Source organism: Anser anser (genome assembly GCF_964211835.1).
Source record: "Anser anser genome assembly, chromosome: 2".
Classification (NCBI taxonomy): domain Eukaryota; kingdom Metazoa; phylum Chordata; class Aves; order Anseriformes; family Anatidae; genus Anser; species Anser anser.
Window position 1 is genome coordinate 40687914 of NC_139721.1, and position 24568 is coordinate 40712481.

At 39.9% G+C, this 24568-nt stretch overlaps 1 protein-coding gene across 2 annotated transcripts; it reads left to right on the forward strand.

Moving 5' to 3' along the window:
- Positions 1–24568, forward strand: LOC310894756 (kinesin-like protein KIF20A). 2 transcript variants are annotated; one of them, XM_083825248.1, is made up of 19 exons: positions 1–139; positions 668–816; positions 1909–1983; positions 4726–4845; positions 5692–5830; positions 5929–6113; positions 9622–9718; positions 10182–10379; positions 10459–10570; positions 12247–12318; positions 14266–14412; positions 15031–15196; positions 16480–16650; positions 17279–17418; positions 19294–19459; positions 20997–21114; positions 21195–21262; positions 22902–23021; positions 24245–24568. In XM_083825248.1, exons 2-19 carry the CDS (start codon positions 685–687, stop codon positions 24515–24517), a joined length of 2499 nt encoding a protein of 832 aa, XP_083681374.1. In that variant the 5' UTR covers positions 1–139; positions 668–684; the 3' UTR covers positions 24518–24568. The 2 variants fall into 2 exon arrangements, with proteins under 2 accessions (XP_083681374.1, XP_083681373.1); XM_083825247.1 differs by lacking the exon at positions 1–139 and adding an exon at positions 248–346.

The window sequence follows — 24568 nt, forward strand, 5'->3', positions numbered from 1 at the left end:
GCAGCGGGCGCCCCCTGCCGCCCGCAGCGCTGGCCCCGCCCCCTCCCCGTCAGCCAATCAGCGCCCGCCTTTCCCCCGCCCAAAACGCTCCCCGCGCGCCTTGGGGGTGCTTCTGGCGGGCTCGGGCGCGCGCGGCGAGGTAGCGGCGGTTGGCGCCCGTTGGGGGCGCGGTGCTGCGGCTTCCCGCCCTTGGGGCTTCCCGCCCTGCACGCGCCCCCTGTCATGGCGGGAGGGGGGGGCCTCGGGGCTGGGCCCCTCACGGGTGTGGGGCGGCCCTGAGGGGAAAGGGGCGCCCGGCCGAGGCGGTTCGTGTGCCCCAGCCTCGGGGTTCCCAAGTACAGCCCCGGTGTGTTCAGGGTTCCTCCCAGCCTTGCCCTGGGTACCTTGTTTTCCTCAGAAGTGGCTGGTTTTATACATACTGCCGTGTTCCCTGTTCTTCTCCCTGCGTATTTTGGCTTGTTCTGTGAAAAAAATGATATTTTTTGTTGATCATGTGCATACTACCCTGCTCACTTTTTTTTTATTGTCTGTTTTGGCTTGTTCTGTTAAAAAAAAAAATGGTATTTTTTGGTTGATCACATACACAGTACCTTGCTCCTTTTTTTTTTTTCCCCGTGTCTTTTGGCTTGTTCTGTGAAAAAAAATGATATATACTTTTTCTTACAAGTTCCTTTGTACAGAGCAATGGACGATGAGGGGAAAAGCTGTATCCCTGCAGAAGTATCTGATATATTGGAATCAGTTTCTTTTCTGGACTTGGTGGGTAACCCCTTGCCTATGGAGTCAACAGTACTGTACAACCCGGAGGAGCAGGAGGTGTGGATTGGTTTTGTGACATGCTTTCTGTTTATTTTATTTTTCAAGCTTTAGTTCAGGCAAACATTTCTTCAGTAAGAAGTGCTCTGCCCCCAAGATGTGATTATTCTGCTTACTACTCATCGCTTACAAATAGGTTATAACCTGTAGCAAATGCAGGTGGTCAATACTCAGTGGTGCATACTAAGCTTTTGAGGAAGAAGTAAAGGATTTCAGTAACTGTACTGAATGTAATGTGACCGTAATGTTCCTATCAGTAACCTAAAAAAGGATACAGATCCTTGTTGAAAGCTTCTTAGGTGCTTGGAAATAAAGTTTCAGTGCTCTGCTGCAGCCTGTCTTTGAAGATGGTATAACCATAGCTCATTTTTTAGAGTAGTGGATTCCCTAATTGCACTCAGGTGGTTTAACCTTGTACACTGAGCAGTGTGCTGGTCATGGGAAGGCTGTGGGGAGCTGGTGAGACTTTGCTGAATCACGTTGCCAAAGCAGGGCCTCTGAATATCTCTGGGAAAGCAGGGAGTTTTGGGGTCCCTCAAAATCCCCCTGTCACTGCTATCGCTTCACTTGAATGGGGAGACATTAGTATGAGGAGCTGTGTGGAAAAGCCTGTATTAGCAAGGGAGAGCTGTTGCTGTGAGGAAGGTGGTGGTAAAGAGGTGGTTTCTTGAAGGTAGGAGTGTGTCGCTCTGTTACCTGAACATGCTCTGTACAAAATGGAAGTGTAGAAACACGGAGCGGCAATTAAAAACTGCAGCTCGAATTCAATACAGAGGGAGGCCAGAAGGTGGAGACAGTGCATTTTGCACCTCCAATAGCTTTTTTTTTTTTTTTTTTAAATCAAAATATCGGCTTCATCATAGAAAAGACCACAAAGTTGTAGGGTGACGTGGAGGAAGGGGGTAACTTCAGGGCATTAGGAGGTCGAGAAGCAAGTGACAGCTCAGGGTGTGAACCTCACAAGGAAGGAGAGAGGGAGGCAGCAAGATAAAATTGGAAACAGTACATCAGAGATGTATGCTGGTATGGTTTGGGGCTGTTCTATTTAAAAAGAGGCCGTTATAACAATGCTTTTTTTTTTTTTATGAATAGGCATACCAACCTTTGAAAGTTTTCTTGAGGGTGAGGCCCTTTTCTATAGCAGAACTGGAAAACCACGAATCTCAGGTTAGTTGTAGAATTAAGAAATAAGTTTTTTCTTCTCCCCCAAATAGATCTAGTATTGTAAGCTGTGACTTTTTTTTTTAAGCCATGTACTTCTTCTGGATAGGATTAGTGGATAACCTGTGTAAATGACTTTATCACAATTTTTACTAATTTACCCAATACAGACCTGTAGCTCTTGTGAAACAACATTGATATGTTATTTAAAAGTTGTCACTCTTGTCTCTGTACATGGCTCAAAAAATGAAAGTTTCATGTACTTCTAAGAGTAATACACGTATTTAACCCTTGAGTTTCTTGGGAATGTCCAAAATACTTGGTCTGGGTTGATTTGCTGCTCTTCTTCCTGTCATTTTTTTCTATAACTTTTACAGTTATAACTTTTACAGTTTATTCTGTCACTTTTAGATGCTTTGGTGTTTTACACACACACGTGCACGTGCAAACACAGCAATTCTCCTCCTTCCCTACTCCCCCATTGCAGACACTGCTGTACTCAGCTGTCCCTGGAGGATGAGCTCTCTGCAGTGTGTCTGTCAGCCCTGATCTTTGCAAGGCCCCATGGGCTTTATAATTTGTACCTGACCTGTTTGAAGAAGGATTTAATATTTGCTCTGATTTACTTCTTGAGATTTGCTGTTTCGTTTTTTTCGTGTGTGCTCTAGCATTTAATCTGCCAGAGGTGAAACCTTTCAATTTTTTTCAGTAGGAATTTTTTTCCCCAATTTCAATATAGTTTTCTGTAGTCAGTCCTCATTGGCTAATATGCACTGCCACAGTATTTCCAATTTGGTGTCATTCAGCCATCTGAGCTGGCTGTGAGGATAAATTGATTTACAAAATCAAATTGTTTTACAAGTTGTCTCCTATCCTTCTTTGGAATAGGAAATTCTGAATGCCTGACCATCAACGAAACTACTTGTATGCTCTTAAAAGCAGTGAGGGAGGAGAAGAATAAGTGCTGAAGACTTTTGTTTTAAAGCTTTTGTCTTCATGTAGATAATAAAATTGTTACTCTTCCAAGATATTAGCTGTACAGTATTTTGCGTGGTATGAAGGCTTTCTCAGCCTCCCAAAACTATGAATGTTTGCAAAATCTCAGGTTAACTGATCGCTTGTTGCTTATAGAAATAATGATATATGCAAGCAAGGCATAAGCACAGGATGAAATTCTGTTCTTGATACAACTGGCAGTGATCCTACTCTCCTATCAGTGACTCTGGAGAAAGTTGTTCTGCAGATGCAGACTTAGATGAGATGGTAGGAAGAAATTCTTCACTCAGAGGGTGGTGAGGCACTGGCACAGGCTGCCCAGAGAAGCTGTGGATGTCCCATCCCTGGAGGTGTTCAAGGCCAGGCTGGATGGGGCCATGGGCAACCTGGTCTGGTGGGAGGTGTCCCTGCCCATGGCAGGGGCGTTGGAACTAGGGGATTTTTGGGGTCCCTTTTCACTCCAACCATTTTATGATATCGTTGGTATGTATGCTGACAGCAGTGGTCCAACTCATGCCAACCTGGCTGTGGGGTTAGCTGGGGTAGACAATGAGAGTGACATGCTACAGCTCTGCAGTTCTGACTACTTCAGGGCCTCTACTCGCTATTTCTGTGAGGCTGGAGGCAGCTGATGGCATGTGCTGCTGGGGTAGGATCCTTCTGTAGCTCATTAGGATTTAGCACAGCTAACCTGCATTCCTCATCCTGCAATTTGGAGGGGACGTTAGAGAGCACAGGGGCTTAGAGCCTGGTACAGTGAGTAAATGACTGGCCTAAACTCAGTACCCAGCCTCTCAGAGCTGCTAAATGAGTTGTCAGACTGACTGGTTATTGAGACTGCTAGGCAAAGCAGTACCTCCTGTGTACGTGCTGCACGTGGATTGTTAGTGTGGCCAGCCTCTGCACACAGATGTCAGATGTAGCTACAATTGCTAATCACTGCTGCTGATACTTTGAAACACCATCAGGCTATATTGACAGTTCAGTTTGTGGTTTTGGTAGCCTGTCTGGTGTAAAATCAATTTTCCTGTTGTATTGTATTCTACATTTACCTAGTTATGTGAATGCCAGGTAATTGTATCTTGCCTTTTACTTAGTTGGGCAAAAGCAATCAAACTAGACTTGAAACTAATTCAGGTTTCTTCACTACTGATAACACCATCTTTCAATCAAAGGGTATGCTTCAAATTTACTTCATTTATGCTATTCATAACTTGTTTCACATTGCCTTTTTTCCACTTCAATCATTTTAAGGTTCTCTATAGCTTTGTTTTCATAGCTTTTATACTGCAAGCCCCAGTCACAAAATACTAGGGTTTGGAAATGGCAGCTTGGGGTGGGAGGTGAGGAGGGAGAGGAAGGGAAGGGTGGAAAGGGAAGGAAGGCAGGGGAAGGGATAAAGAAGGAGAGGGGCACAAGAGGAGAGAAAAGGGAGGGAGGAAAGGAAGAAGGGGAGAAGGAAAAGAGGGAGAGAAAAGGGAAAAGTGAGAAAAGTTGGTGAAAGGAATCCAAGAAAAAGATTAAAGCTCTTAGAAGGCTCCAGACAATTGCCTTAACTTTATCTACACCCTGGTTTTCATGTGAAGTGACTATCTCCGTAGTTGTTACACACCTCAAAAGAGATTATCTATAAACTTTGCAAGAGTTCAGAGTTGTGGTAAATGGATGAAAACATTAGCTTTATTTACATAGGTTTTTACCTAAATAATTGTGATGTTTTAGTTTACCTTCTCTTGTTTTTTTTTTTTTAAGGGTTGTGTAACTATTGAAGATCCCCAGACAGTAATTCTTCATGCACCCAAAGAGTCTTCTGCGATGAAAAACAGTGAGAGAGGGATTGGTCAGTCTGTGCACAGGTTCACCTTTTCTCAGGTAAGCAAACTTTTTTTCTTGTTTTTAGTTACAGTTATTTTTAGTTATTTATCCACTGTAGTGATAAAAATTGGAGTCTTTCTACTACATTGTGCAATTTGATTCGTCGTCTTTGGTACCGTGGCATTAAAAACCCAGCAGACTGCTTATTATTTACTTACAGGCTGTCAAGAGAGCTGTGTTACAATGCAGTTTCCTATTAAATGAGACAAGGAAGCTTCTTTGGCAGCTCTGTTGTTTTCTTGGATTAGATGCCACAGGCGCTTCTTGTAGGCACAAACTTACTGTGTTTCTGCTGTTCCTGCAGATGTCCTCATCTGGAAAGTGTTACAGGAAATTGCATGTTTAAAGGGACTTATGTAAGCGTGTGTTTAGGGACTTACTTTTGAAAGAACAGCAGCCTAACTGCTTAAACCTTCTATAATGGAGAAAAATTTCTTAATTCTGTTACCTACTACAAAAACTTCTGTTCTTACCATATCAAAAGAGAAACAATTCCAGGTTTTGACTCATTTAGGCCGCTGTAACTGCTGATCTTCTCCTCAGTTGCGGGTGGTTGGTAGAGAGGAGGAGGGAGCTGTGCATCACTAGCAGAGCTGTTGAAGGTATCCATTAAACAGTACGTGCTGAGTAGTATTCTGAGCAGTTTATTTTAGAAGTAGGAAAATATTTTTAAAGAATCTGAGTATCTCTAAGAATTTAGCAGGCGTTCTGCAGAAAACAAGCTGATATCTCCTACTCAGCTTGCTCTGACAAAACTAGTCACTGCTGTTTAGTGTTCAATGCTCTGATACGTTAAGCTTCTTTATGCACGTATCGTTCACTTCTTCCATTCTCTTCCCCAAGGTCTTTGGACCAGAAACTTCTCAAAGTGAATTTTTTGAAGGCTCAACAAAAGAGATAGTAAGAGCGTACGTTAATGGAGTGAATGGACTGGTGTTTACTTATGGGGTTACAAATGCAGGCAAGACATTCACTATCCAAGGTATAAAGAGTTTGCCAAAAAGCATCTATATCAACCAAGTCAAAATTCAATGAGAAGTTTGTACAAATATCTAAACTTTGATCTCCCCTTATTTTAAGGAACTTCAAAAGATTTTGGTATTTTACCTCGCTCACTTGACATGATTTTTAACCACATAAGGGGAAGACAGTATCTGAAGATGAACTTTAAGCCATATTTGAGCAGTGATGTTAAGAAACTAGAAGATGCACAAGTTAAACAAGAAGAAGCCATTAAAGCTGCTATTCTTGCATCACTGAAAGAGGTCAGTGACCGAATACTTCCTTATTACTGTATAAAGCTTCTTAAATACTTGATATCAGGTGATCTGTTTCACTATTGATTCTTTAGATTTCTGTTAGTCTACAGTATAGATTCTTTATGAACTTTGACATAGTAAGGCAGCTGGTGGTTTTGGGACTCGGGATAAACTGCAAGAACTTTCTGCAGCAGCACACAGTTCAAAACAAAATCTGTTGCAAAGCCAAAGCCTGGATTTCCACAGAGGGGCAGTTCTCCAAGTGGTGGCACCTAGCCCTTGAAAAGCCTCTGAAAGAGCTGACCCATCTTAAAACCTGCTTCTCGTCGTTGCTTACTGAATCTTCTTTGGGGTCAGGTCCTCAGACTGCTTCTCTGGGCAGCTGCTCAAATTCCAGTGCTAGTTCAGAGGAGATGATGGTAACTCTTCAGCAGGGGCAGGAAAGAGGAGGAGTCTCTTTTGGTGGAAGATGGTTTTAAGGCAGGTTAAAAACTTGTAAACCTGTGGTTTATATATGCGGTTTCATATAGAAAGTTCTCTGATAACAGCAAGTAAAATGAAATGCCACAAAATGATTTTCCTAAAAGGACTGCAGCCTGCTTTAGGGGGATTTTAGGTATCTTACTGGTCTCCGAGTCAATCACAGGATGGCTTGGGTTGGAAGGGACCTTTAGGGATCATCTAGTTCAACACCAAGACTGTTGGTATAATAGCTCCAATAGCAGAGACTTCTCTATATCTAGTGAGTTCTGTTATTTGCAGGGTAGGAAACGGCTCTCATCCAAAAATGGGCACCCTTGTATGCTTGACTTTCCTATGCTTGGAAGTCTGTTTGCAAATTTTCACAGGATGTCTGGCTTTTTTTCCTTATGTTCTGATCATTTACTTCTGGTAAATCAGAAGTACGATTCCATGTTTTATGCCAAAATTCAGTAGGTTCAGCTGATTATGATTCAGAGCAAGTCTGAATGAATTCTGGGAAGTATAGAAGTAACAATTGCCTGGGTTTTCTTCTTTTTTTGGCCTTTAATACAAACATTCTTCAAGTACTTGGTTAGCTCTGGAAGAATATCCTTCTATGACTCCAATTCATATGTAAAGTTCCCCTCTAAATTCTATTGTTTAATTTAAATTCTGCAAAGTGAACTTTAGTCAGTCTGATCAACTTTTGAGGTAAGACCTCAGATTAAAAAATCTAAAAGGTCTGAAGACTGTGTATTTATTTTGTGAGTCTTAAAAGCTCACTCATACTTTGTGTGTGTGCTTGTGCAGGGGGTGAGGGTCTTGTTGAGGGTCTTAAAGAAAAATTGAGATGATCAGGAGGATAGAGGGTAAATATTTTTTAAAATCTTTATGCAACCTACCAGCTTACAAGAAGGAACAAGCAGGAAGTCAGAGTCTAGAACAGGAGGTCAAATGCTGTTTTTGAAGATAATGCCATACTTCACAAACATTCCTCTCTGTTAAGTCACTGTCTGACTTTGCTAATAGTTTAGCTGCTGAATGTTACAGTAGGTGATCTAGATGCTGATGCGCTGCAGTGAAAAGCAAGCAGGACTCCACCATCAGGAAAGAAAGGTAAAAATAGAAAATAATGCGTAACAAGAACTTGCTTACATGTTACAATGCTTCCATGCTGATAGCTCAGCTGTCCCCCATGCTGAAGGCATGCTTCTTGATAGCTTGTGAATAGCATCACTGTTCGGATGCTCGCTCAGGCTTGTAATCTGAGAGCAGATATGGTTTGGTGGGCTTGGTTTTGGTTTACATGGATTTCTGTGGGCCCTTTTCCCAGGCTCAGTTTACAAGTCATGCAGAAAGAATCTGCTGTTCCTTTCGTTCTCTGTTTAAACTGCTCTGAATTACCGTAATACCCTTGTATTTAATGTTCTGCTGTTTGTTTGCTATACAGTACTGCTGCAAAAACTTGCTTGGTGTACTTTGCACCCTGTTTCCTTCCCTTTACTTGTTCTTTTCACTGGGTTAAATATTGCTTTTTGCTGTATTAAAAGCTGCTTTACTGACACTCCTATTCCCACCTGCTCTCTTACTTGCTATTAAATGTCAGCCTCTGTCACTGGCAGACAAAGTCAGTTCCTGTTCCCACTTGTTTTCAGTCAGTCTTAGTGTTCTTCCCTGTAATCTTATGATTTGAAGAATAGTATAGAATCATGGCTAATTCACTCAGGTTTAAAATCTTGTTACAAAACCTTATTTGTTATCATGTGCACAAATATTTTTTACATTCAGTTTTTCATGGGTGTACACATGCGAGTCTCTCTCCCTGCTTTAGAATTTCTCTTTGTACTTTACAAAGGGAATGAATAGAGTCCCAGCTTGTGGTTTTACTTGTAACTACTCAAGCAACATAAACATACTGACAGTGCAGTCTTTGTAAAATGAACACTTCTAAATTAATGGCAATGAAATTGCATGCTATTTACGTTTTATAAAGATGAGATCTGGCTTTGTACTCTGTACTTTGCTATTTGTGAAGATTACATTTTAGATATACTAAGTGGGTACCATAGGTATCAGTAGGTAATCCATAATAATGATGCATAATAAACATCTCCCTGCACTCTAATAGTTAGACCATGGTGCGACTTTTGCTGCTTTTTTGAATCTGTTCCTCTCTTCTGCTGTCGGATGACCTCCATTTAGCTTTGGGTTTGGGGAAATCCATGCGAATGCCCTAATGAGAACTTACACAGGTGCATAAAATATGGGGAAGCAGGGAGGGAAGTCCTACCTGGAGATGTAGGAATCTCTAAATAGTAGGAGATGCTACTTCTGTTACACCTGTTGTCCTAGAGATAATTTGAAGCCTATGCTTTGACAAGTCTTGGCAGGTTTTTAAATTTTGTTGACGTGAAGAAACTTAGCAAAGGTGTGTACTCAAAATGTGCTGTTATCTATACAGAATCTTTATGGCCTTTTAATTTAGTCATAGGCTGTTGGTTTATCAGATCTTTGAGTCCTTTAGGAATCCATCGCTTCCCTTTGGTGTGAGGTCTTAAAAAGTAAGTTTGACTCATGCTCACAGACTTGGCACGAGCCTGTGACTTTTATTTAAGTGCTGCTTTTGTCTGTCCTTTGCCCCCTACCCTGCCACCTGTCTCTGGAAGAGGCTTATTTCTCCAGTTCGGTTGACCCAAAATACTGTTCAGACTTGTCCACTAGTCCATAAAGGCGCTCTGGGCAGTCACAATCTGACAGATGTCCTTGTTTCTCCCTGAACTGTAACGTCTCTCCTATAATAGTGGCAAGTGGCCCCCAAGACATGTTGCTTGGAGTAGCAGAGGGCAATAATTCTTGTGAGGAGGGAAAGAACACGTGCTGATTTGAGTTCAGTATTGTCAGAAACATTTCTATCACAGCTGGAGTCAGGGTGGCTTAACAGTTTATGCTAGTTCAATATTTAAATCTTAAATACTCGAATGACTGTCACGTTTCACTTCTGCTGGTCTAGTAGTCCGTTCATTTGGATGTAACAGTCTCTTGTTTCCTCCAGGAGACGGAAAGTATCTCAGGTGCTGTTACAAATATGTGTCACGTGGAGTTGACTTCTTCCAACTGTACTTCAAAAAATCAGCCTTCTGATCTACTAGGTAAGTCTTTGGGGGGGAAAAATGAACTTAGGAATATAAGTGGGTAACTATTGCTGGATTTAAAAATCTCTATACTGCACTACAAATCAAAAAACTTTACCAAATTTAAATAGTTGAACTCGGAGGAAGAGTAACAGTGTAAAATATGTTGTCATAGCTTTGCTCCTTTTGGGGGGAGAGGGAGATCTCATTCTGCAAAACTAATGGCTAACGTGCTGAAAGCTTGCATTAGAAGGGGAATAGCTTAGAACTTGTGCATGTTCTGGGTACACATGGCTGCTATGAAGTATGAAGATTTCTGGGTAAACTCAGTTTCCAGTACTTATATCTCGTTGTACAATGCATATATACAAACCTCCTCGTGTTATAAGGTTCTATATACTGCCTCAACATGAGAGGCTACTAAGATATTAAGATTTATTCATGTCATTTGACCACTAAACTATTTTTCTTTTTTGGCTAGGAGAGAAGAACTTTGTTCCACTTGACACACCTAGGACCAATACACGCCAAAGAACACAAGCATCTGTGTGGATTTCCTTTTGTGAGATTTATAACGAATATGTGTATGATCTATTAAGTGTGTTATCTACATCTAAAAACCAGAAGCGTAGAGTCTTAAGAATTTGTGAGGATCAAGGAGGCAATTCTTATATTAAAGGTAACAGTGCTGCTTATGACCTCAGCAGTTTCACAGAATGTCTTTGGAGATCAGAAGTGTAAAAGGTCTCTTTTCACAGACTTAAAGTGGATTAACACTCAGAGTACTGAAGAAGCCTGCAAGATACTAAAAATAGGAAACAAGAACCGAAGCTTTGCTTGTACTAGAATGAATGAGCAATCAAGTAGGAGGTTTGTTCCTCTCTTTATAAGAATACTCTGTCTCTCTTCTTTTAAGGATGGGGAGGCGGGGAAAGGAGGAGAAAACTTCAGAATATCTGTGGAATGAACCACTCTTCAACATTAGCTTAAGACTTTCCTTGATTCTGGTTTTATTATTGAAATTCTTTCTGGAAGAAAGCTTGGACAAGTGTAGAGAAGCCCTTTGACCTCAGCAGTAGCTGGACTTGGGTTGCCATTCATGGCTTTGGACAACAAAAAAGATCAAATCTTATCTATTTTTGAGTACTATCAGGCCTATAGATTTTAACAAGTGTTAATGACTGATTGGGGAGGGCTGCGCAAAGACTTTGAAGGAAAAGTTGGATAATTCTGCCAAGAATTATACTGCCAGCATGAAACCAGGAGCCTGTCAATAGGGAATGTAGGAAGGAGTGAGTCTTGCAGTGCCTTTTGGTGCTGCAAGATTGCTGTTCTGTAGTTGAGCTTGCCTGGTATCTTAAGATTTAAGACCCTAGCTCTTAGCCAGCTTTGGGAGGGGAGTTAAGGAGAGACTGGTTTAATCAAATGGGAGGAAGTTAATAAAATAAGGTGGTATATTTTCTGTTGAAACCGTCTTCCTAATTGTTTCTAAAAGTCCTCTTACTAATTTGTTTAAGTGTGGAGGGACATGCTGCATATTCAACTAATATAATCATGGTGTTACTGAGGCTGCTTTTTCTCTAAAAAGCAATAGTTACACATTTTGTATTAGCTAACAACAGCTTCCATCAAATCTCAAGCTATGCTTCTACATGAATTTCACTAAAGATTATAGTGCAGAATAGAAATGTGTGCTTTTCTGGCAGAGTTTTGTGCCTAGCATGTAATATTTATTTAATATTTATTTGCTCAAGAGAATGCACTGACTTAGACTTAGCTTGTTCCTGAACCATGCTGTGTGTAATTTGTTTTTTTTATTTTTAAGAAACTTCACTCTTTAATTGTGGGTTGGTGTTGAGGGCTAAAGCACTGCTTTAAATCTTTACTGGAGAATTTTGTCTCCTATAGTACATGCTTCCTGATTTACTGGATAAACTGGGGACAGGGCACTTATGGCTCTGGAACTTTCTTTGGTATCAGTTAGCATATGTCCATTTTCTTGCCTTTGCAGCTTGATGTCTGAAACAGAATAACTATGGCATTTCAAGTATTGAAAATTCAACCGTTCTGGAAAACTGAGAATAATTTTGAGACCAAACAAATAATTGTGTATGTTGAGAACTAGAAAGAATTACAGCATTGTTTAACCTTAACTTGGTCCCTAACCTATTCATTTCTAGGAAGTTAATGCTTCAGATTCACTGAGTTAAGATACCATCTACATTTTGTATACCAAGTGGCCACCTCAGTACTCATTTTCTGATCAGTAGACTTCAGGGAACTGGCTTTTTTTTTTCAGGACAGCTTCCAGGTTTCATGCAATATTTTTCCTTCCCCTGTATAGAAGAAAACGAGAAGTTCCAAAATAAAGCTTTATTTCTGTCTTTTGCTGCTGGATGAATGCACTGCAAAAGTAACTACTGTAAATCAGTGAATTCTTGTTCTTTTGCACTGAATTTTATGTAGCATTACACATTTTACTTTGCTTCAGTGGCTGCTTAATTCTCATAATTCTGGTTACTAAAAAGGGCTTATTTCCATTCCAGTCACAGTATATTCTCAATCCGGCTGCTAAAGCTAACTGATGAACATCAACCACATGTTCTTGGAGTTTCAGAGTAAGTGAATGCTTCAGCTGATTACCAGAATGTAAATATTTTAGAATGCTTACACCTTATCAGATTTTTCTAAACTGGTGAACTCTCTTTTAATACAAAAACCAAGTCATCTGATTGCTGAGAAGGAAATCAGAATTGCACTGGCTGCATAAAACCGACTGGACACCTGAGAGGGCAACATTTCTACTCCTGTCCCTCTTACTCTGTAAAAGCTTGGCTGAGGGAACCTGTTAAAACTCTATCAGTAATACATATATTTGGGGAAATATCTTGTGTAATGGAGGGGTGGGAGTGGGGACAAAGCAGTACTCGGTAATACAACACTAAAATATTCAGGTCAGCAAAATTCAAAGGTTTGGCTGATAGAAGCCAACCTCTCAAGTCAGGGAGCAGCAGCCAACACTGAAGACTGAAGGTGCAAGCTGTACCAGTTTATGGGTTGAATATCTGTGGCTGCACATTTGGTGTCCACCTAGAACACAAATTCAAGTTTATTTTCACTCAAAAAGAATGTGGGTGACATGCTCTGGGCCTGCTCTGTGGTGTAGACTACAGTAGGAGGGGATCAAGGGATTTGCTTGGAAACTGTTCTCCTCATCTAGAATACTACTGTAGGCACACCTGATTAGAGCAATTATTAAGTCCTTACACTTCTCTTCTGATTTAGAGGAAGTGGCCTAATCTTTTGGCTATTTAAATGATTGTTCAGTTTTGTTCCCTGATTAATTATCTATTTAGTTTGACATGGAGGAATGAAGGCAGTCCTGCAACAGAATGTTTTTGTACATTCATAGCTCCTACTGATCTGTCTCTGCTGAGCAGAGATAGTAACAAATACACCTCACCATGAAATAACACCTTTTAGTGTCAGATGTTACCGTGATTAAAAATTCTAAGATCACCCGAGGAAATGACTGCTGCTGTATTCCTTACCGCTTCTTGTCTAGTGTATTCTGCTGTCAAAGCTTGCAGCTGTTAAATGAATGACAGTTGGTATGTTGCTTAAGCTTTTTTCTAAAAGCTGTTAATCTTGTACTGGAAAGGATAGAGATCATAAGATTGTAGCCTTTCACACAGTTCAAATATGTGCCTTATTAGTTGCCTTATTAGTATGACTAGTATGTATAGTATTAATATGTACTTCAAATGTGTGAAAGGCTACAATCTTATGAAGATGATATATAAATAAATATGTAAGTGAGCAATAGTTGGGTTATGTAAATTATCTAACTTCCAGATCTTCCTGTATTTTAAGAGCTCTCAATATAGTAAGTAAAAGTGAAATTCCTTGATTAACCAGGCTAATTTTCTGATTGTAGCCTGCTGTGTCACAAGGGACAATTCAGTGGCCTGACTTTAGAAGCACATAATTGCTATAGCCAAGCAAAGAACTCTGAGGTGTTCTGGGAAAGGCTTCTGGCTGCTTATTTGCAGAAGAAAACCACTTCTGCATCCAAAAGAGGCAGACTATTGAAGCATGCTAGTATCTTCTGTCCTTGTGTTCCTTGAACTGTGGAAGATGGTCAAAGTGCAAAACTGTTTATGCATTTCTCTCACGTTGTCTGGAAACACTTAAATTGTTATTGCCACAAAATTTGAGTTCCTAAAGTGATTTTTTTTGTAATGTAAGAATGCCTACAGAGTTTAAAATGAAGCCTACAAGCAGCCTTCTTTAAGGATGCTGAATAGGCTGCCTCAGGAGCAGCAATTTTATTGAAATATCTTTATATACAATGGGAAAACAGTTCAGTGCTGTTGTGCTAAATACCTTGCATGGTGCCTTCTGGACAAGGTACGTAATAAGTACAACTTATTCCATGATCTAGGTGGGCTGACATGAGTTACACATTTACAACTTAGATGTATAAAGAAATAAAAAACAAACTCTATTTTTATGCTGTTTAGAAACATGTTTGTTTGTGTGTTCTGGATAATTCTTGCATGCAGGTTGTCCTTCTGTGACTTGGCTGGATCAGAGAGGTGTAATAAAACACAAGCCTTTGGAGACAGACTAAAAGAAGCAGGAAATATTAATAATTCCCTTCATATCCTTGGAAAATGCATTGCAGCACTGAAGCAGAATCAAAATCCAAAGTAGGTAAAGAGTTGTAAACAGCATGCTGAGTGTTAGGTTGAAACCCTAAGCGTCCGTTTATGCTTCTGTGAGGGATTCACATAGTAAGAGGAAAATATGAATCTGTAAAATATTGTTAAGCCTTCTTTATTGCAGATGTCACTGGAATACCTGAATTTAAAATTTTCTTTAAAACTGTGGAGAATAAAAAAAAAAGGGGGGGGGGGGGGATTAGCAGCAAGACTACCAAGTTTTTTCTTAGTGTTTTCATATAAGCAATATACTTCCTGTATTTTTTGAGGTGGAAGGGAGTAAGACAAAACAAATCATACAGGTGAACTCATCAGACAATTGACAGATGTCCTGTACTTAGATACTGGTACAAGCCAAAATGGTTTTCTAACACTAGGGAACAGCGATGCAGGCACTTCACTTCTCTTAGCTTTAAATATTTTAATTTGTTGGAGAGCTTATGAGAAAAGAAAGACTTTGATCTTTGAGACAAAATAGTTTAGGCTCAAATATGAGCATCTTACTTGATCTGTTTCCTGAAAGAAACAGAATTAAGCCAAGCTGCAGTATCACACAGGCCTTTTCACTTTTTTCTCCACATTTTCATTATTTTTTTTTTCTACGAGGATGAAGCCAAGCTATATTCCATTCAGAGAGAGCAAATTGACTCGTCTGTTTCAGCCATTCTTCTGTGGAAAAGGCAAAGCTTGTATGATTGTAAACATCAATCAGCATGCTTCCATGTATGATGAAACACTGCATGTAATGAAATTTTCAGCTATAGCCAAACAGGTAAGGGTGCATCTAATTTGCTTGCTATTCTGCAGTTTTGCTAGCATTTTGTGGAATGATCACATAGTATGGACTTCAGTGATTAGGACTGTAGATGTGTCGTATTAGTTCTTGTGCACAGTTTCTCTCTATGGCTTCCAGTAGTCTGGCCTGTCCTCAAACCTGTTTGTGGTAGCAAGACAAGATAGCTGCAGCTGTCTGTGGCTTGTTGAGGACTGTACCACAGACACTGAAAAGTAGTCTGGGAAGTTTCAAACGTGACTGGTTATGCCGTACATTTTAGGAAGTGCAAGATTAAATTTGAAGCTTTTGATGAATTGTTTAATTTGTGTGCACTTAAGCATCTGTTTGCACAAGCTGACAATTGTTCAAAAACTTTCTAGGCGGCTAGTGGTGGTACTAAAAGAAGTAGCTTCTCATTTTGCAGTCCAGTCAAGGTCTCTTGTGCCTGCATTGCTTCTATTTGGCTAAATGCAAGTAATAACAAAGAGGGAAAGCATCTTTTTGTAAGTTAAGTCTTGAAGGTAGTGTGCTGTTCTTCTGCAGGCCTTTAAACAACAACAACAAAGATAAGCATACTTTCATGCTTTCTGCTAGCTCTGCTCCCAGTAAATTCAGGACTTGGAGCTGGTGTCTGGTCTTAAGTTCACTTAGTTTCCATAGAAGCTGCTTCTTGCAGGTTGTGGGATGGTGGGTGATTCTATTTCACGGCAAAAAAAAAAAAAAGCCCATTTCTAGTGCATGGACTAGTTCTTATACCTCTCAAGTCTGTAACGGCATGTCTAATCTCATCTCAGAATTTTTTTCTAATTATCTTTGGCTGCAGCTTTTGTAATAAGATAAGAGCATACACTGAGGAGACAAGCTTCTTTAATATGCTGTCCTATGACATAATTACTTATTATATTTCCCTAATTAGGATGAATTGCTGGATCCTGGTCGCAGAATTTCAGGAAAGCAGCAAATGCTTTAGGGGTTTGCTCTCAGCTTTTCATCAGCTTTCCAGGAAACTGTGCTAAACTCTGTTATTTTAGGGGGAAAGAGAACACCTTTCTAGACAACCACACCAAGTTTGTTAGTAGATAATCTTTCCCATTTTCACTTTGCTAAAGTACTGTAGTTTTTTTGTATAGATAATTATCTGCTAAAAGCCGTGTAAAATGTTGTTAATGTACTTGCAATCGTTATTGTAAATACAACAACACGTTCATGCTACTTCCCAGTATTCTGATTTCTGCAACGTTGACAGCACTGAACATTGTGGTCACCTCTGGATTTTTCAGGTAATCCAGACAATCCTGCCCAAAAGTTTAGGTTACTTCCCACCAAAGTTAGTTGGAGGTGATGGCAAACCTATCGTACGCTTTGATGCTAACACATCTTTAGATGACCTTCCTGGCTGTACTGAAGCCTCCACAGAAGAGGAAGTGGACATCACCATTCTGAGTCACGAGGTAGATAAACATCTACTCAAAGCTGAACCTAGGAAAGCCGTTGCTATTAGCGCTGATATTAGAAACTTGTTCTAAGAGGTGTGCTGGAAGCTGTGTCAAATAAGAACTGCATACATCTGCTCAGTGTTGAGTAAACCTAGACCTAAAGCGATCTAGCTGTGAGGGAACAAATGTTGTGGGAGGTCTTCTGTGGCTTTGTAGATAAGCCAAGTGCTAAAATTTAACTGACTGCACAATGAGACAGATAAGGAAGTAGTATGTCTGTTTAAAACACAATGTTATTTAGTTGCTTGTGCTCTTGGAAATGGCAAGAGGAAGTTAAGATGTGGCATTTTAAAAACAACGTTTTATAATCTAGTGGTAACTAACCACTGATTAATATTTAAATGCCAAAATGTACCAAACCAGACATATTTTTGATAGCATAAACTGTCAAGATGGAGGGAGACTGGCTTTGCACCAGAAGAAAATCAAATTTGAAAATATTTAATCCTCGGTGCAGCCCCCATGGAAGGAGGCTTAGAGAAATGCCCATTGTAAATGTCCGTCTGTATTAACACATCTTTTTGATGTGCGTATCGATATGTACTTCTAGTTTCTTTTCTGAACTGAAATATGTTAAATTTAGGATCTCTTGAAAACTACAGAGAATCTAAAAGAGAAGCTAGTTGCAGAAAGGCAAAGTAAACTCCTTCTGGAGGTGAAGATACGTAGAGAGATGGCAGAAGAAATGTTCCGACAGCTGCTGGAAACAGAGGAAGCCTGGAGGCAAGTCACGTTACAATCCTATTCAAAACTGAATTCCACATATCTAAAGGCATACACTTACATATGAGCATGCATGTCTTGCATATACTATTTAGAAAAGTTAGGGCTGACTAGTTTCAAAGATTCAGATGAAAAGAGAAGAGGAACATTAAAATAAACTTTTACAGATTCGCCTCTTCCTATGTACAAGGAGAAAGTAATGCTGCTTTCTGATGAACTTTGTAACTTGCAATTACTGCAGGCTGTCCTGTCTTGTTATTAATATTTGGCAAATACAGAAGACTGTTGTAGGTACCTAACTGAGGCTTCTGATTGCTCTAAGGCAAGCACTTGGTCACCACATGTTAATATACATGCGTGTGCTTCAGGTGGTTTGAATCGTATCTCTTTGAGCTCTCCTTCTGGCTTCTTGATGACTTTTGAACTTATCTTACTGTCTTATTAATGCAGGCAGCCCCAGTAACTTATGTTACTAACTTGGGGATTTCTTCAAGTGTGTCCAGATTGCTCAAGCTGAATTTACTTCCTCTTATCTCATCTCTTCTTGAAAATGGTTTCCTGCTGTTTGAGTTGCTAACAAACACTAGCCCAAAGTTAAGTTGCCAGCTGAACGCTCTATGCTTTAACACCTCTGACTTCAAAATCGTTTGGGTGACTTTGGCCAAACACATGAAGCTAGCTATTAGTGATACTTATCTGGTGGGCTGATGTTCAGTCTCTGCTGGGCCAGATTTTAAACTGTGACAAGGCTAACATGTACTTTCTGTAACCTGAAATAATAAAACAAAGCAAACTCGATCTTTAATGAAAAGACTAAACAAACAAAAAAAACCTGCCCACACCCCCAGAAATAGGTTTCAAATATCAGGTCTGAGTGTAATCATACCTACCATTACATGTTCGTGGATTTTTTTAGTAAAACTTCTGGTTCACAGATCTTTCAAGACATGGTCTAAACCCCATACTTGAAAATATTATGCAGACTGTCTTTTTAAGTCATACTAACAGCAGTCTTATGAGAGTGATGTAGCTACAAGCACTGATCACTGGTATACCAACAGAATTCGAGATATATCAGGAGGTTTTCAGTGCCTCAACTGAAACTGAAGCAAGGACTGTGCTTACACTCAAAATTAGATTTCAGGTTGAGCTTTGTTTAGCCTTGTTAAAATCACTTGAGCATTTGGGATTCTAACTGGTTGTAGTTCCTGGGGGCTGAGTGGTGTCTGTGTGTGATGATAAAGGGTTTGTAACTTGGGTTGGTGAGTTAGTTGACAAAGGTGTGTCGTGGTGATAGAGTATCTTAATTCCTCCTAGGCATCAATTTCCACTCGTTTGAGTGCTTATGTCTGAAGTTAGCTTGATACTGGCTTACCGCTTCTGCAGCTGTAAAATACCAAGTTCAGTGTCACTGGAGATTCATGCACTTGAGCTGTGAAGTGCTTACGTAGTGTAGTGTGGTAGACCAACAAAGTACCACATAGATATTTTTACTATTAGCCACTACTATTATGACCTTCAGCTTCTAAACAAGAGTGACGTAGTTTGTGCTGAGGTCTGTAGCTGTGTTTAATAGCTCTCGTATGGAAGAGAGGAAAGGGTCAGAATAACCGCAGCAAGGCTGAGTTCAAGGGTTAAATACATACTCTTCCGTAGCATTCTGTTTGGTATGCACAACTAGAAGTTATGCCTTGATGCAAGTCTGTAAGATGATTGAGAATAAAAAGGAGACAGGGGAGAAGAGTACGTCTGTCTTCTATGTTTACTATTTATTATTAGATAAATAATGTTGGTGTTGCAAGTTGAACATGCGTAGCCAAACTGTAATAGCTGTATAATTCTAATCTGTTAAATAAACTAACATATCCTTCTCAGCAACCGCTTGGAAGATATGAAAGACAGCTATGAAGAAAAACTGGAGAGCAAATTTGAAATGTATAAGGAGGCCATCAAGAAACATGCGTACATGTGTGCAATGGAACAACTTGAAGACCATTATGTTCCCATAGAAGAATTTATAGCTGAGCAAGAGAAAGTTGAGGTATTACTTGATGGCTGCTAATAACTGTGTGCTGATAAGCTCGCCTCTTAACTGTAAATAGTGCTTTTCAGACTCATTCAGGAGTTCTAAATGTAACACTGAACATTCAAAATAACTGTAGCAGTTCAGCCTAGCTATTCTGATGCCTAAAACTATCCATAGGGATAGAGATGTTTTGTGTCTAACATTACTGATAGCATATACCTAAACTTCCTAGTCTATGAGAGCCCAGTTCACTTAAATCTTTCTCTGTAATGCAATGACTGCAACACCTAGAGGGATAGTGTATACAGCAGTCTGGCTGTGTGAATATCCTTGGAATTGCAGGGTGCAGAGTGAAAAGTTAGCCTGAAAGGGCAGATGGGCAATTTAGTACAGGATTGCTATTTTAATAATGATTTTCTGCTCTGAAGCTCTGTAACGGAGGATTATGGAAAACAAAGCAGTGATGAGAAATAAAACTTTACACAGGAGAGAGCTTAATCTGAATGTACTCACAACTAGGGCTGCTCAGTAGTTGGTGTCAGTAGGTTACTATTCCTTTGCACAGCATAAAGAGTGTGCAGCTTCTCAGAACTGCACGAGTGTGCTACCTTAGTGATAAGTATTTGTAAAAGAAGTGCACAGTAGCGCATCTGGAAAGATGTACACGGGAGGTGTTTTCTCTCTGCACTCACCTGTCCAGGAACTGATCAGACATCTCAGTCCACTAATAAGCAGGATTCTCTCAAGGTGTGAGGGAAGTGTTTTCTGTTGTACATTGTAATAGGTAAACACTTCTGAGCTTACAGCTCTCTATTCAGGTGCTGACAATCAATATTGTATAGTGCAATGGCCTCTCCTTTTTCCAACTCCTTCATACTTATCTTGTATGACAAGCGTTACTTATTTTTGCACGTAATGGCTATTCTCCTCAGATGGTTGCATACCTAATTTTCTATCAAAACATTACCAGATCAAACTCTGTGGAGGTCTCCTTAGAAACAATTGTCAATAATTCTCTAGATCAGTCCTGTGTGACTTCTGATTTCTTTTGTTCTAAAACAATATTAAATCAAACGTGTTTGTTTCTTTTTGTTGTTTCTGTTTGTGTTTTTGCTGCTGTTTCTGGTTTGGCTTTTGTAAAAAATAAATGGAGATAAGTTGGGCTGCTGCTAAAAGATAAGACTTAGTTTACCTTTACTTGCTAGTTCAGGCTGGCAGATAATTAAAAATGGGCAAGCAAAATAACAAAATAACTGACTCTTACCTGCCGTTCAGACTGGAATTGAGGGTGGGGATGATGACTCAGTTACCAGAACAGTTAATGTTTTTTTGCCTACTTAGACTCTGTTTATATGTCCACTTAAGCCACAGCTATACACCATTTTGGGGGGAGAAGCTTTTAATAGTGTTCTCTGTAGTTATATCTGCCTCTTATGCAGCTGCGTGGCCGGTATAAAGGAAGATTCAAAGCCCAAGATGGTCTTGGTAGAAAATTAGGTAAGGTTAAGTAGAAGTTTAGATAAATTCTACCATGTCCCTTTCTTTTTTTCAGGATAGAGAGAGTAAAATATTGCAATTGGAAAGACAACTTGATGAACAGTCACAGAGATTGTTGGCTCTGGGAAGTCCAAATTCAGATATACTGACTACTGAAAATGGCACGGAACTAGGTAGGAATCTAATCTGGATATTTGTTGTTCCATCTACTTTTGGTTTTGTGTATAAAATCAAACTCTTTTTTTGCCTATAGATCTTGCAAACAAGATGATGAAGAGAGCCAATGAAGGACTGCAGAAGCAATGCACAGAGAAGGATGAGGTAGCTCTTGCTTAATACTTAACAAATCTGGGAATGACAGGCCTAAATTCTGGCATGGCTTCAATGCTTTAAGATCCCACTGTGGGGATGAAAATTCCCGCAAATGGGTGTCAAGTTTACAAAAGAGTTCTTACCCAGTTGTGGATGACTCTTGTCAAAGGTTGGCTGTGTTCTGGCATTACTGTGGCTTGTAGAGGTGTCTACTGCTCTGACAAGTCACGTGGCAAACATAATATGAGGTGGAAGTAGGGAAATATATGGGCTTGTATTGTAATGTGTTGTAAACATTGCTGCTGTGGCCTCGGTGCATTCCTTCTGGAAATGCTGCCTGCTCATACACAGGGGAACAGTTAAAAGAATCTGGTAGATGTGTAGATCTAGAGCCAAAATAGTGCTTTAAACCCATCCTTGCTGCGAATACTGAATTCCACCATCCACTTAAATAAGGGGTGAGGTCTCAGTCCTTTAAACAGGCAAGATCCCCCAGTTCTGAATAGCCTGTAGAGGTGGAAATATGGGCTTCAGGCTGTGTTATGGAAAACAAAATACCTATCTTTTAGGTAGGCATTCTCAGTCCACACCTCAAACTCATTGTAAGGCCTGTGTTAAAGAAGATGGGGAGGAGGGAAGAGATGAGCCTTGCTCCTTTCACTAGTAGCAAATAAGAGTAGGGTTTGGAGAAACAGTTCCAGCTGGTTCTAATAAACCATGTAAATGGAAAGTGAACTTAAATCCCTTTCTATTGAAAAAGTATAATTCAGAAATAACTTTTTCCTTACCAAGTTTAATGTCTCGTTTTATGGCCCTGGCATTTGTTTTCCACTCCTTGTCCTCAAGAGCTCTGCAACGTTTTCCATTTCCTGTGTCAAATTCAAATTTTGATGCTAGAAAGCAAGTTTGTCTTCTACGCTTGATTTGAGGATTCGATATTGATTCTTTTGCGAGGCTGGAAAATGTCAGTCATGGGATTGCTGCCTGGCAATAACTGAAGTGAGTGTAGTTTAATGCAGCTGCTGTCATCAATGCCCTTCCACTGCTTTGCTTCACAGTATCTGTGCATGTGAGCGACTGCTTTTCTTCCCTCCCACTCAGCTGTTAAACACGGGGCAAAGGTTTTCCAATTTAGCAATGTAGATGTTTCCCCTGCAACCATGTAGAATTAAACATTGATATAATATTGCTGGTTTTGACTCTTTTCCCTCTCAAGACTTTATCTGCCAATATAAGAATCCATCTTCCTAGCAGAACGGTGAAGCATTCTGTTGTAACTGTACTCCAGGTCAGAGCATAAATAGTATTAATGAGATGAGAGCATTCTTCTAACAACTACCCGTATGGAAAAGGAGCAGACTTCTAGAAGTCTGTGCTGCTGTTCTTTGATTGCCAGGTCTGTGCAATCAATGTACAATTTCATCACAATGGCCCTTGAATACTCCAGCTGTATTTTTACTAGAAATGATGGGTTGGGACGTGGCAGGTTTGAAGAAGTAGTCTTCGTCTTCGCTGCTTTGATCTCCCAGTTTGCACTGCTCAGTATTAATCAGAAATGCTTACAGTGTCTGTATGAGTTCTAGTCAGAAACCAAATGCTTATAAAATGTGGCGTCTTGAACTTCAGTGTGTATGGGTTTTATTTTCAGCTTATAAAATCTCTGAAGTTGAAAATACGGAAATTAAATGAAACTCTGCTAGAAGCTAATGAAGGCTACAGAAAAATGGCAGAAGAGAACAGCAGACTGAAGCATACAATCATGCTCAAGGTTTGACAGCCATTTAAAAACAACTTTAACGTGGCTTGTTTCTGCAGTTACATTTGATGTTTCTGCATCTTTGTACATGTAAAAACACTGTTCTGTCTCGCTAACTGCTTTTGATGTTAGCATAATGTTTTTGCTTGTTTTTTGTTTTCCTTTGTTCCATTCTGAAATTCCTGAACTTACACCCCTCAAGTTTCACTTTTTGGCTTAGTATCCTGTGACACAAGGCTCCTAAGACTCCTTTTTCAATTTAAGTAATAGACTCAGTTGATAGGGAAACAGTGCTGACACTTCTTGCCAATCTGAAGATGCCCCAATTTATTGTCAAGCACAGAAACTACTGCTTGGAACACTTGCGGAATCCTCTCTCCTGTCTAATCATGAAATGGTCTGCTGAGGGAGGGCAAGCAAGCTAGTACACTAATGTTAGCACAACAAAACCTAAACATTTTTGGCTTGAAAGCTGTATTGGCACTCCTGCAGAGGTGCCCAAGCTGGGTAAGAGCTATGGGCAGGTAAACCACTTAATATTTCAAAAGCTTCATAAAGCTGACAGCATCTGACCTTAGGCATCAACTAGACTCTGAAGTAAAAAATGAGAAATTTGACCTTTTGACATTTTGCATCAGTGCCTCATATGTAACTTCCAGATGAAGTAAGACTGGTATCAGATAGACTTGGGACTATGCAGACAGTAACTTAATTTTCAAGTAAAGTCAGACTGAAAATTGTTCATATTGCATTTCATATTTCTTAATTGGTGTTAAGACTTAGAAAGGTGTGTCTCTCTAACCACAAGGACTAGAGAGTATCTTGAAGACTGCGTTCTGCCCACTCAATGGATTTATTCAGTCCTGGTTAGGAAACTTATGAGTTTTGATTTGACCAGTTTTGCTTTAGTGATTAGTTTGTGGCTTAAGACTGGAAAGCCTTCTTTTTTTTGGTTCCTTGAACAACTGAAATTCTTTGCATGGTGTGGCTAAGTGTTTTAGTGTCAGCTTCTTCAGTCAGACTTAGTCTCTATATCTGATGGCCCAATAGTTTGCTGTTCTCTTAATTACATAAAAGAAATTCAGAAGAAATGGCTACTGAATAGCCACTTAGCATAGTAATCACAGGGGTGTTTACTGAAAATAGTAAAATAGAAATATAGAAAAAAATAGAAAATTAAGCTATATGAAAGTCTTTGGAGTGTTCATGCATCTAACACAGCCATATGCTCATAGGATCAAGAAATGAATAATCTTCAGAACTGGGCTAAACGTGTTCTTGAGCTTGAAGAAACAGTGTCTTCCCTGCAAAAAGAACTCGAACACAAAAAGCATTTCTCTATTGAGGAACCAAAACAACAAAAACCCCGGAGAGGTTTGTTGGCTAACCTGAAATCCACGGTAGCAGGCACTGCTAGTACACCTCTTGGTAAAGGCTGGGGCAAGTGTGAAGATGTTTCAACCCCTTCAAGAAAACATGTACTGTTTGCTCATAAAACAAAAGAATAATACTTGATTAATGAAACGTGCAGTTACTGGGTTGCTTCATCAGTCTTAAAC